The 13,076-nt window shown below is 43.0% G+C and overlaps 1 protein-coding gene across 6 annotated transcripts in view; it reads left to right on the top strand.

Annotated features, from left to right (window-relative positions):
- Window positions 1–13,076, top strand: part of LOC102307488 (kelch-like protein 29) — a 273,511-nt gene that overhangs the window by 100,053 nt on the left and 160,382 nt on the right. For all 6 annotated transcript variants that reach the window (XM_014332219.2, XM_042219089.1, XM_005917719.3 and 3 more), the window contains one exon: window positions 885–1,196. In XM_014332219.2, the coding sequence (XP_014187705.1) occupies window positions 924–1,196 (273 nt within the window). In that variant the 5' untranslated portion in view covers window positions 885–923. The remainder of the gene's footprint in view (window positions 1–884; window positions 1,197–13,076) is intronic.

The raw sequence follows: 13,076 nt of genomic DNA on the forward strand, positions 1-13,076 counted from the left end.
AGTTTGCATCTTTTGCTGTGAAGTACAGCCAGACTTTAGACCGCTTTGCTTTGGGCGTTTTTTTAATCTGTAGCTCTGCTCTAAAAGAACGTACGTGGGCCCGCTTACTATCCTCGCAAAGGTAAAATGATTGGCTGGAATCCAAAGTGTATGACATCTCAGGAAAAAAAAAGCACCGAAATGTGCGCTGCTTTTCGGTCTGGTTACTACCGTTTATGTCACCAGATACCGGCACCCATCCCTAATCGCAGCCTGCTGTGCTTGAAAAAGGGAGAACCCTCCAATGCACTTCAAGGGCAATCTGATTGAATTAACCAGCCATTAGATGTATGAGATGAGCTGTAATTGCGGTGTGGGGGTGACGCGGGTATTTATCTATTTAGATGAATGAGTTTTGACCGCAAGGTCGTGTTACTGCTCACGCTGCCCTCAGGACAACTTGAACTGAGCGTGTACCTGCTTGCGTCTGGCTCAGCCATTTTGTTTGAACCTGTCGTCGCCATGCCTAGATGCCTCGCATAACACATTTGGCTCCTTATGGTTTGGCACTGATGGTGTTTTTTATAGAGCTGCTCAGCGGCGCTCATTTCTCTCGCTCTTGTCGCAGCCCTCGTTAATGACTGGGAGAATAGGAATTAGAGGCAACAAATGAACCGCAGTGTATTCGCGTCAGTCAGGTGCGCTGGGAGCAGATGCTGTGAGCATTTACACCTTCATGTCAACATGTTTTCTCCTTAATTTACTGACTGACTGTTTCACTCTTTACGTGTCGCTCTGTTCTTTGTTTTTTCCCAGAAACTTTTATTCTATTCGTGTCTGTATCGCTCGCTGCCGCTTGCACGTCGTGGTTGAAATGACCTTTACCCTCTTCCCGTTTCACGCAGGCCTGCCCCTGTTGTTCCCTCTGAGAGGAAGAGGAAGTGATGTCACGCCACCACCATCGCTTTGAGAGGGACTACCGGGCACCCTGGGAGCGGAGAGACATCCGTCCTTCTGGCCTCCACAATGGAGGAGCCAATCATAGCTGTGCCTCTGCCGTTGTCAACGGCAACAACCGTCCGGGGCTCCTTCCCCTCCCAGTCATCCCCTCCCTTCTTCCAACTCCAGTTACAGTTGCCGTGACAACATCGAGCAGCGACTTAGTGGTCAAGCGAGGCATCTCGGCAGCAGGATCGGTGGCTCCGGCATCAGCCAAGGTAAGAGGCTCATCCAAATGGATGCTGGGACACCTGCTTCCCTCTGACTCCTCTTGGACAGCTCTCGATCTCTTTTACTGCTCTGTCAGGCTTTCTTTCCTCTCACTGTGTCAACTTTTCAATCTGTGATGACTCCCCAACTGGATGTAATATCTAACTTTTTCCATGCTTCTGAGACTCTTCTGCTTTCTTCTCTCGCTCTGTGTGTCTTCCAGTTCTTCCCTCCCACTTTTTTTCCCAAACATTTCTGCACTGGCACGCCTGTCTTCATGGTTCAACTGTCTCAGCTCCTCAAACCCCCTCTGTTGTTTCTCTCTGCAGCCTCTTTTGCTCTTTACCTTTATCCCTCACTCCAGTTTTGCTGCTCTCTCTGCACATTCTTGCCAAACCATTTTCCTTCCATCTTCATTTTCTCTCTCTGCCAAATTGCTGGCTTGTCCTGCTTTTGCCTCCTTTGTCATTTTTTTCTTACATTATTTAAATGATCTCTGACAGCTGACTCAGACGGGTTCTGCTTTCAGGTGATGATTTGTAGTGTGCTAGAAACAAGCAAACAAAGGGAGCCATATTATTATATACCATATCAGTATATATTGATCTTGTAGGTCATTGATTTCCCAGTGTCCCAGGCGATATTTCTGCATTAACCAGTGGGAAAGATTTAGCTTAGTTGTTACAAATAATAAATTAAGTGGACCCGAACAGGTTTGCATAAAAGCATTAACGGATAATTAAAATTAATGTACGAGCAGTACAAAGCAGCATCTAAAAAGAATGCATAAATATATATTTTGTTAGTTACTTTAATACATTGTATAGATAACCAAATTAATTTTCTTTGCAAAAATTATAACTGATAGTTCACACAGTAGTCAGCAAAATTAGTAAAAGGTAATTTTTTTGGCTTACAGTTGAATTGCTAGGTACCATCATGGATTAACAATTAATATTGTTAGCCAAATATAATAGATACATACCTGTTATGGTAGTCAGGTAAAAATATGGACATAAAGTTGTGTTAAGAGTTTTTTTGAAGAATTTTCAAATCTCATGTTTTAGTACTGAAGAAGCCTCTCTGATCAGAGGTGGGACATCTTAGTAAATTTCCTAGTTAACAATATGTGTTAAAAGCTGAAATTGTTAGCTGTTACCTATCTAGCAGTTAAATTGCTATCCACAATATGCATTAACAGCAGTTAACAGAAATTGTTAGCCAGCTAGCTAAACAGCTAATGTGGCTATAAAGCAAAGTTATGAATATAACACTGTAAATTATTTTGAAAAAATATGACTAGCAATTATATTGCTAGATAGCAGTATGGGTTAACAGATGAAATTGTTGTCGAATTAACCAATTAATAAACAGTTGAAATGGTGTAGACAGGTGATGTAAAAGTGAGGCTAGCAGTTAAACTGTTAGCAAACAGTATGGAGCGGTTAGCCTGTATCACAAAAGTAGCCTAGCATGCCAGAGTGTTAGCTAAATATTAGGGGTGCAAAGATACTCGTATCGATATTGAACCGTTCGATACAGTGCTTTCGGTTCGGTACACATATGTATCGAACAATACAAAATTTTAAATTTATTTTATCAACTTTCCTTCAGACGATGCTGTCTGTGTTGAGAACTTAGTGGATCTGCGTTCGACTACTCCGCCTAGGCTGCACTGTCGAGCGCAGATCCACTGAGCGCAGCACAAGCTAGCAAGACAGAAGCTAAGCTCGTTGCAACATGGCAAATTGAACCTCCCCCACCCTCATTCAGATCTGGCCTTTGGAACTATTTTGGTCTTCATGTGAAGTATGACCCTGAAGGTAAGCGCGTCATGGACAAAAGTAAAATAGTATGTTGGATGTGCCACGCAATGCTCAATTACATGGGTGGGAACTACTGCTAGTTTGCTCGTTAACGTGTTGACGCCGTCCAGCCCCACGCACGGGCGATCCGTGGTAGCTCGTTAACGGAGATTTGCCGTGTTGTGGCGTTAACGTCATTTCAGATTAACGCTGACAGCACTAGTGGGAACACAATGAATATGACTGCACATTTACACTGACACCATCCTAGTGCAACGACAAGTGGAAGCAGACAAAAACAACAAGCACGCATGCTACAAACTTTACCCGAGTCATTTAGACAGCCATTAGCACAGGATTCTCCTTATGGGGACCTGATATGTTTAATATGCTGCTGAGAATATAGCCCAGAAGAAGCGTATAGTATAGCTTTTATTTTGGAAAGAGAGATTTATTTTTTTCTTTGTTGTTTCAGCAACATTAAATTTAAAAACTACTTTTGAGTTAAAATATATATTTATAATTTTAATAAATGACAAATTAAAAAAGCATGAACATTTTTTGTATCGAAAAAATATCGAACCGTGACACCAAAGTATCAAACCAAACCGTGAATTTTGTGTATCGTTGCACCCCTACTAAATATATTAAGTAAATTGGCCAATAAGCATAATAAAATAAGTGGATCTTAAGGGAAGTAAGTTAAAAATATCCAGCTAATAGTTAATTAAAAATTGTGGAGAAATATTTAGCTGAAATGAAATTCATTAGAACCAGTGTTGAAGACAAAGGACGAGTTCAAGTGTAACAAGGCTGTTGAGGTAGATCAGAAGCAAAAGATGGTGAACTGCCGTCAAAGATTAAAAGCAATCTCTTCTCGCTCCATTGTGACCATGATATTTAATCCAAACTGTATTATAAAGCTATTTTTTTTAAGGCCTCAAGTGACTTAGGTGCATTCATTCCTGATTTGATTATACGTTGTATTTGTGTTTAGAAAATAACTGCAGCTTGAAAGTGTCTTGAGTGGTATAGTCAAGAGCTGTACAGTTTGTGTTTTCCACCCCTTCGTCTTGGGATTTGCTAGCAAGCTGGCTGTCAGCAACGTGTGAAGAGAGAGGCCTTTACCAAAAAGGAGTTAGACATTTTAGCCTCTCCCCAGCCTCCGCTTCCATGGATACCATTCATCTTCTCTCTACATTCCTCCTCACTGTCAGATCATTTTCTTTAACTTGGACTTCTTGGTCTCGTGCTCTTGGTGGAATCTGCTCTGTAAGAGCAGAGGTAAACAATGCTCTGGTAATTTAGCCCACAAGTGCACATCATTAGATTCCCCGCTGAATACACTGACCACAGATGCAGTGAATCTGCTTTAGCACCGCATCGGCCCTTCCTTTTGTGCAGCTGAATAATTACATACATTCAGACAAAGTCTCGCCAACTCCCACCGTGGCCGTTGTCATCATTCAATGGCTGCCATAGCAATTAACTACTTTGCATTGCATCTGAGTGCACACTTGTTTAAACATACAGCGTATGGGGGAGTGCGTGCACGAGTGCGAGCGTGTGCGCGCACAGCAACAACTGTGTGGTTATTTCCCAAGATGCCAATCTTATTCAGGGATTTACTTTGCTTTGGTTTGCTCCTGACAGTCCTTTGTAATGTAGGCAGTAGAGACCAGCACAGTTTAGAAAAGCAAATACATAGTCTGGGTTCTGCTTTAATAGTGGCCTACAAAAGATACCAGAAGCCTTAAGAACTGGCCAACACTGTGGGAGCCTGTCTCTCTATCTTCTTCCTGGCTGCATACTGTCCTCACTTGATCTCTGTCATCTTTGATCAAAGCTGTTGGCGGTCACAAAGAGTCTGATGGACGGCTGTAGCTCGCTCTCCACGGGACCCGTGTCCCTGCTCTGTCCACATATACACTAAAAAGCTAGTGGACTATATTGATTTCCACTGGTCCGATGTACATGTGCACGTGTATATGTGCAGGTGTACATATGCGTGTAGGGTAAATGCTGACATTCGAAAAGGGCCATCTGGCTGCATTGTCCATGTAAAGCTAACCATATGGAACGATGAACCGTTGCTAATCTAGACCTATGCTCTGTTATCCCTTTAATTATTTTTTTTAAACTTAATTTAACGTGCATTTTGTGCTGCTGTCACAGATGTTGAATTGGATGTAATTATCAAACAGAGCCATTGTGTCTCCGGCTGATGAACAGTATCGTGAATGTCAGGGAAAAGCTCAGTTTCACTCAGCATGCTAGTCGTTTTTCCAAAGCATTTTTTCCTCAGAATATCAATGAGAGTCAATTTACTAGGTAATAACTAAACAGACATCGTAGCATCCGAGCAGGTCGAGGCAAGAGCTGAGGCCTGGTGCCTGTCAGGAATATTACTGTAGGCTCACACAGCAAGGCCAAATTCCATAAAACTTGGTGGAGAGGTGGAGCACGGTTAAAGGAAGTACTCGTCAGATTTTGGTGCAAATTCTGAACGCTTGCCTTAAACTAGCAAAAAAGGTGCAATGGCCTTGGTAGAGGTTGTGCTCCGACTTTGTGTTATTTACTCATCATTTAAAAAACAGCACCTTTTCTGGCATATCTGTGGACGAGTATATGTGTGCCACCAGTACAACCAATGTTTTCTTAAAGCCAACTGCATATTAAAAGAGGGACATCTAATATTTGGTTACATGGGGATCAAAGGAGTATGTGTACATGTCCTAAATCATTTAGTGTGTGATGCTCAGTTCTGGATGAGACTTCCTTGCTTCACTATTCTGTTTAATTGAACGTAATTGCATCGAAGTTGCGGAGCGCTTGAAGTTCCAACCAGAACATATTAGCTGGACAAGCCGTCTGAGCTAAACCCTTGCATAAGGGACATCCTTAAAAGGCACATGCTGTGCCGTTTTATTAATCTCATCTTTTACATTGCGTTAAGTCACACGCTGAACTGAAATACTATCGTCCAGCTGCTTTTGTCTGGGGACAATTAAGCAATGCTTATGCAAACAGCATAGTCGCACGTCCTCACTATTGACATAAAAAGAGAGAGGTGACATTACTTTGCACAGTTTATAAAGCTGAAGACACATCGCTGGCTTCAATAATGAGTTAAAAAGAGTTTCACACTTCTTCTGTGTGATCCACATAAGGGGTGTGCTTTTAAAAATGTGTAGATGGATGGATTTGTATATGTGTTAATGCTTTAATGCTGCGGCTAAACGTTTGCACATTCATGTTACAACCTGTTATTAAGGTTAGCGAGGATTTTATAGACTTTATATGTGCACTAAAGCTGGAATTTTTTATCTCCTAACACATTACTCAGAAATTATCTTCCCACAGATAGGCTGCTGAAACGTATGGATTTTGCTGCATGGACTAATCCCTTACTGTGAAATTTTTAATCCATCCTCCCCTGATATTTAACAGTAGTGGTAGCTGGAATTTCTTCACCAGCCCTCGTATAACCCAAATGCAGCAGACACAACTAGTACAGCAAGAGCATGGTGATAAACTGAACGATTCATTGGCAGAGCACCGATGATGTTGGATAAGATGGACAAGATGACCGCTGTTTTGCGGTCTGTCTGGGGTCCACTTTTATAAATTTTAAATGTGTCCAAAATCAGAAAAAAATCCAAGAGTCTCACATCAGTACAGCCTTTATATCGATCAAGGGACCGCCAAAAATACATCATTATCATTTGCTTGAAGGTTTATGTTGATGGACGGCATCACTGGCATTTTGATTTCGCTCTGTTTACATCTCATTCGTTTCTCTGTTGAAAATGTTTCTTGATGAGATTTTGGTTTCTGATCTTTCGAGCAGTCTCGAACCGTGATTGCTATTTGTTTAGCCTGTAGCCATCTCATTAGTTTAATGTTGTTGCACTCAGTAGGTAAGTAATCTTGTGTTATTCTGGTCAGATCGCTGTTGTAGGAAGGTGCAAAACGCAGAGAGTCTCTAGCTAAAGTCCAATATGGATTATTTAAAGACAATCTGTGGAGGTTATGCTTTGTATTTTGTAGCGTCTCAAAAAAAAGTGTAAAAAAATCTGGGTAGCAGCGATTTGCAGTAAATAGAAGACGTATAGTTTGGTATCAGCCAACAGTTTGAGCTTGAACTTGATATTTCCATTAAAAGTGTTGCTTCAGCAATGATTTGATCCAAGATAAGCATCTCAAAGGGGGGGGAAAAAAACCAAAAAAACCCAAAAGCAAAACGAAAAACCCTCGAAGCGCTGACAGCAACAATCAATAGAGCTTCTCTTAAAACAAAATTACACATTGTATCTCACTGGTCATTGATTTCAGCCAGGTCAGGTAGCCAGTGGATTGAAGCAGACCCCATACTGTGACCAACACAACACTGAACCGCGGGTGTCATGGCCTCACTCTGACACAATCAAAAAGAAGAAGAAAAGAAAGAACGCTTGCAAAAAGCACGCTTCTTCAGAGAGTCTTTTCTATTTCTGCATCCCCCCAGCTAATATAGTGATAGATGTTCTGGTCAGCGCTGAGGCGTTTAAAAAAAACTACCAGTATGACACGACCGGGGCATCACCTTTGTAGTGCATTAGCAGCGGCTTAGCTTAGCTTTTATTCTTATTATCTCGCAGAGCCTTAATATCTGCGTAAAGAAACACTCCATGTGAATGTCACGGCGGTGTCAGGGAGCCTTGTAATGAATAGACTGGAAGAGCGAAAAATTATTGAATCTCTACCGAGGTTGAGGCTAAAGAGGGGGGAAGGTGGGGTGGGGGGTCCTTTGAAAAATGGGATAACTTTGTGACGAGTCGCTGTGAAATGTATTGAATATGAGATGATTAAAGTTTAAGTAGGCACACACTGGGGAAGCGGGATGAGAGCGCCGGAACGGAGACGGGAGGAGAGGGAGGGAGGCGGGGTGAGGCGCCAGGTGAGGGTTGCGTTTGAATTAGCTCGAGCTAGTGGAGGAAACCACAATTGTTCTGTCAAACACTGCGATGCAACTCCATCATCGAGATAAGATGAAACTTTACATTTTACAAAGCGAGGCAGACTCACCATGGGGTCGCGCCGAAAGCGCTGCTCGCTTTTTACGAGGGAAGCTGAGAACACTGATCATCGCAGCGAGAAAAAAACGATCGCTTCACAGCTTGAAAGGATGTCATCCAGCGTGCCTTTATGCTGATGGACATAAACTGACGGTGCAGATAATTCAGCGAGATGGTTTACAAGAGCTGGTTAAGAATAGTAAAAAGAAAAAAAATATCACGTGGTCCTTTTTTTATCATCCCTGACATTTTGACTTGCATTAAGAGTCAAAATATATACTCCAAACTCTCCCTAAATACTAAATAGTGCGATCTTTCTAAGGCACCTTTATCTTTCTCTTTGAGCTGCAGCAAGGTAAACAATCTTCATGCCGCCGCTGCCTGGATGTGATTTATTAGCTTCTACTGTACGTGTTGCCATCCCATCGCAGACTTGCTGCGTGCCATTTTCATTCACTGCAAAAATGTCACCAAAATCAAGCTTCTAAAAGACAATTCCTCTGAAGTAGAGCTGACTGATTGATGAGAAACCCTTTATTTCAGCACGGCAGCTTTCATTTATTATCTATATGGCATCATGTAAAACCTGAAGGCGTTTTCACAGGTGAGTCAAGAGTCCCTTTATGTGACTTTCAGCGTTTGAACACTTATTCAATTTTAAATATGCGGAGCCAGAGGTCTGTTTCACTCTTTCTTTTCCACCCCTCCTTCTTCTTCTCTTCTTTGTAAGCGGTTAAGTGGTGCATGTGTCGGAGGATATTTTAGCGCTAAAAGTCAGCTTGTCTAACAAAGAGCTGAGCCGAACCTGTCAGCTCTTTTTCCGCCTTGTCCATCTGGTGGTGGTGTCAGTTTGGATAAAGACAGCCCTTCGGCGGGTGCGTATGCAGAAAATCCGCCCTCGAGCGCGCTATTAAAAACGCCACTTTCTTTTTGCTTCTTCTGATTGGATTTTTTTTTCTCCTTCTCATCACTGGAAAATAAGAGTTTGAATTCCTGGCACATACAAGCGAGGAAAACATTCAAAGCTTGCCGATGCGTACACCTGATCTTAATTGGTCTGACAGTTAATGAACTAAGACTTCCTACTTCAGTCTTTTACTTTCCATTACTCAGGCATTAATTCTTTTTTTTTTTTTTGTGTGTGTGTGTGTGTGTAATCGCAAACATCATCAGGGTGTTTGTGGACAAACAAATGTGCTGTCACCCATCTACACCAGAGGCACTAAGAATCGGCGGGCCTCAAGGGAGCAGTGGGAGGATTAGGCAGTGATTTTCCTTCACATGATACAGGGAAACTTTTGAGTGTTAATGAGATGCAGCGATCGTGTGTTTACCTGGAGCAACGGCGCTGGGGTCTGGACGTCTCTGCGCCATGTGGGAAGAATTAAAGCTTCCCGCTTTGAATCAGACCACGCTACGCCGACATGATTGCTAATCAAGGACAGAGATACAGAGCCAGCCAGACAGATGGACGGACAGACACAGAGAGAGAGTCAGAGACAGACAGAGAGACAGGTGAACTCCTCAGTCATGAGGACTGCATACTGTCAAACTGTCAGAGGGAAAAAGGCATTGTAAAAAAGGAACTGTCAAAACCGTATTTTTCTTTCTTTCTTTTCTTTTTTTGTCCGGTATTCACATTTTAAATCGGACGGGTTGTGAATGGGAGTCATGAATCCGATGACAGATTTATCAGAAATCTCTCGCCCTCATCGCAAAGTTAGGACAACGTCATCTTTCGCTGTCCAAAAAAAATATTGATAGCTGTCTTGATTTAGGGAGGAAAGGTTGGTAAAAGAAAAGAAAGAAAAATCCACATAAAAACGAAACAGCGGGCAGATGTGGGAGGATAACGAAGCAACAGGTCAAAGGACAGGTGAAGGAAAGTGTTATCTTAGTCTGTCTCGTCACTCTCCCGGTGACAGGAGTGTCCCGCGGGCTTCATCTAACCCACATCTTTTTTCATGAGTGCTCCCGTGTCTGTCTATCCTGTCCACAGACCCACTGAGGTAGGATCCCAGCTGACCTTTTGTCTCGACAATGTAGCGCTGCAATTATCCATCCAGCTCTTCCCCTGTAACGATTCTGCAGCCCGGCCAAGTCTTCCCTCTCTCTGTCTTTTTCTGCTTTCGGTGCACGTGTTGGATTTGGACGCCTTTGGGAAAAGAAAAATAAAACAGACCGAGATGAGCTATTGTTCAAAGAAATCCACGGATACCCCAAAATAGGAGACCTTTGTGGGTAGGGGGGCTGGCTCTGCGGTGTGTCTGTAACTGGTTACGGTGGGCTTTACAAAAACATTCTGCATGCACGGCTCTGGCATTAGAAGAGAAGATTGTCCAGTAGGGGCCTGCTCTTCTCCTTTTTTTCTGTTGTGTTTGTGTGTGTGTGTGTGTGCATATATGTGTGGGTGGAAATGGAAAAGCAGCCTTCTCAACACACCGGCTGTCTTATGAGTCTGGCTCCAAACTGGCGGCCTGATGGCTCAATCTAATAAGCAGTCATTGGATATCAGATTTGAATCTCTCTCTGCTGTGTGAAAGACGAGACGCAAGTCCCTTCTCTATTTATGTCACAATGACTATGCAATATGAGGGTGTTATATTGAAAGGGTTTGAGGAGTGTGTTGTCATCCAATACTGTACATCTGCTCTCCCACCAGTACATGGAGATCATTGTCCCTCCGGTCTTTGGCTGAGGAGAAACTGGCGCGGTGAGCGTCACTAGACAAATAAAGGTGTGTTTACGAAGAGCGGATTTGTCTCGGAGGCTCTCGTTGGCATTAGTTTGTCTCCTGTGCTCGTATTTGTTGGGGAAATTAGTAGCTTATGCTACCCTCTGCAGTTGCATGATTTGATGACAGCAACAAAGGCCTAGAAATCCCGGGCTTTTTTTTCTTCTCTTCTTTTTCATCTTGCTCCATCACACCTCTATTACTTTTTCGATCTAATTCGTCTGCCCATCTCTGCGCTTCCCCCCCCTGTCCACCACCCCTTTTGCGACTTCAAACAACTTCTTGTCTTTGTTGAGGCATAGATCCCCACTCCTGCGTCAGCAATGCCACCCTCTGAGCGCGCTTGTGTGAAATTGGATTGCTGATCCGTTGGTTTTGAGTGGCAGAGATGTAATATGGGATAGCGGCAACCGCATGCTCTGATGCCAGAGACAGCTGTTACAGGACACCGAGGGATCACAGACGACGCTTGACTCCCGGTCCTCATCTCTTCAAGACTGTAAATGCTCTCAGTAAATCTCATGACAACATAAAGGAAAACAGCGCTGAACAACAAGCAGAAACACACAAGGCTGTGGTCAGGCACGTCGCGCTGCCCGGCGTGTTCAAGGCTGTCAGATTTGCCCGATTCGCTTAAGTGTCAGGAGGTCACCGTTGATCCCTGGGCAATTTGAAGTGGCTGTCGTCTTAGATTTGCCATTATCATTTGTCATCGCTGCCGACGCTGCGTGTCACCGCTCCTCTTCCTCACCACAGGTTGAGAGGTCTGAGTCAAAGGGAAAAGTTATTCTTCACACAAATGTATCTTGCGATTATCACACACTCGGACTCCTTTGGCCTGAAAGGTAAAAGGTTTGCACTCTTTATCAGCTTGAATTCATGTCACTGGTGGGAGCATTTTTTTTTTACCCCAAGGCAAAAAATGGTATAAAAGCAAGTGCAGCTACTTCTCAAAACCACTCTTGCAGCATAGCCTGTCTTCGACATCCCTCCATTTTTCTCCAGTTGTGTTTTAAACACTTATTTTGCTGCAAAGTATGGCTCAATCCACAGCGCTCACTCTTAGCTCTTATCCTCCTCGAAACTCAGAAACAAGGTTGCTTATTTTTTTTGTGCTGGCTGCAATAACTTGATTCAAAGTATATCATATTCTGAAAACTGCTCCGAGTGTAGGATAAAGCCGCAGCCACGCAATATCCACCTGAGGGCTGAAAAGCTCCCCCAAAATAATTGAGCTGGCTAAAAATATCAGTTTAGTAAGTCAGAGGATTTTTGTTGTTGTTGTTTGTATATTCTGAAAGAGAACTATGTCTAAGTTGTTGTTACAAAGGTAAAGTTGGTAGATGTTGCTAGTACTGGGTGGGCCCTCTTTTGCCTTCAGAACTGCCTTAATTCTTCATGTAACAGATCCAGCAGGTACTGGACACCTTCAGAGATTTTAGTCCATGACATGATAGCGTAACACAGCCGTACATCCTTGATGACAATCTTCCATCTCACCATCCCAAAGAAGCTCTGTTGGATTGAGATCTGGTGGCTGCGAAAGCCATTTGAGTGCAGTGAACTTGGTTTGAACCTCAGCAGGTCGTCTTTCTACATGCCTAAATGCATCAGGTTCCTGCAGTGTGATTGGCTGATTAGATATTAATCATTTGTACAAGTTGTCCTTAACAAAATGGCCAACAGGTGTACTTAACAAAGTGGTCAGTGACTGTATATTAGTAGGCGGCCATTGTTAGGTATTTGCAACTTAAAAAAAAATATTTAAAAGAACATCCAGTTACTGCTAATTTCTTTATCACCTTCTGGACCCAGTTCCATGGGGGATGGCCGTAAGATTGCTGAGAATAAATACCACTGTTTGAAACTTCAACCCAAAAGTTTTCATTATTTTTTTCAATTAGATACTCTATTTTGCTAAAAGTATTCGTTTTCCCAGCCAAATCATTGAATTCGGGTGTTCCAGTTGCTTCCATGGCCACAGGTGTATAAAATCGAGCACCTAGGGATGGAGACTGTACACACATCTGTGAAAGAATGGGTCGCTCTCAGGAGCTCAGTGAATTCCAGCATGGTACCATGATAGGATGCCACCTGTGCAACAAGTCCAGTCGGGAAATTTCCCTGCTGCTAAATATTCAACAGCCAACTGTTAGTGGTTTTATAACTAAGTGGAAGCGATTATGAACAGCAGCAACTCAGCCATGATGTGGTGGGACACATAAAATAACCGAGCAGCTTCAGCAGTTGTTGAGGTGTATAGTGTCAGAGGTCAGCAACTTTCTGCAGAGT

The sequence above is a fragment of the Haplochromis burtoni genome, unplaced genomic scaffold, assembly GCF_018398535.1.
Source record: "Haplochromis burtoni strain Fernald_Lab_line unplaced genomic scaffold, NCSU_Asbu1 Contig_28, whole genome shotgun sequence".
NCBI lineage: Eukaryota > Metazoa > Chordata > Actinopteri > Cichliformes > Cichlidae > Haplochromis > Haplochromis burtoni.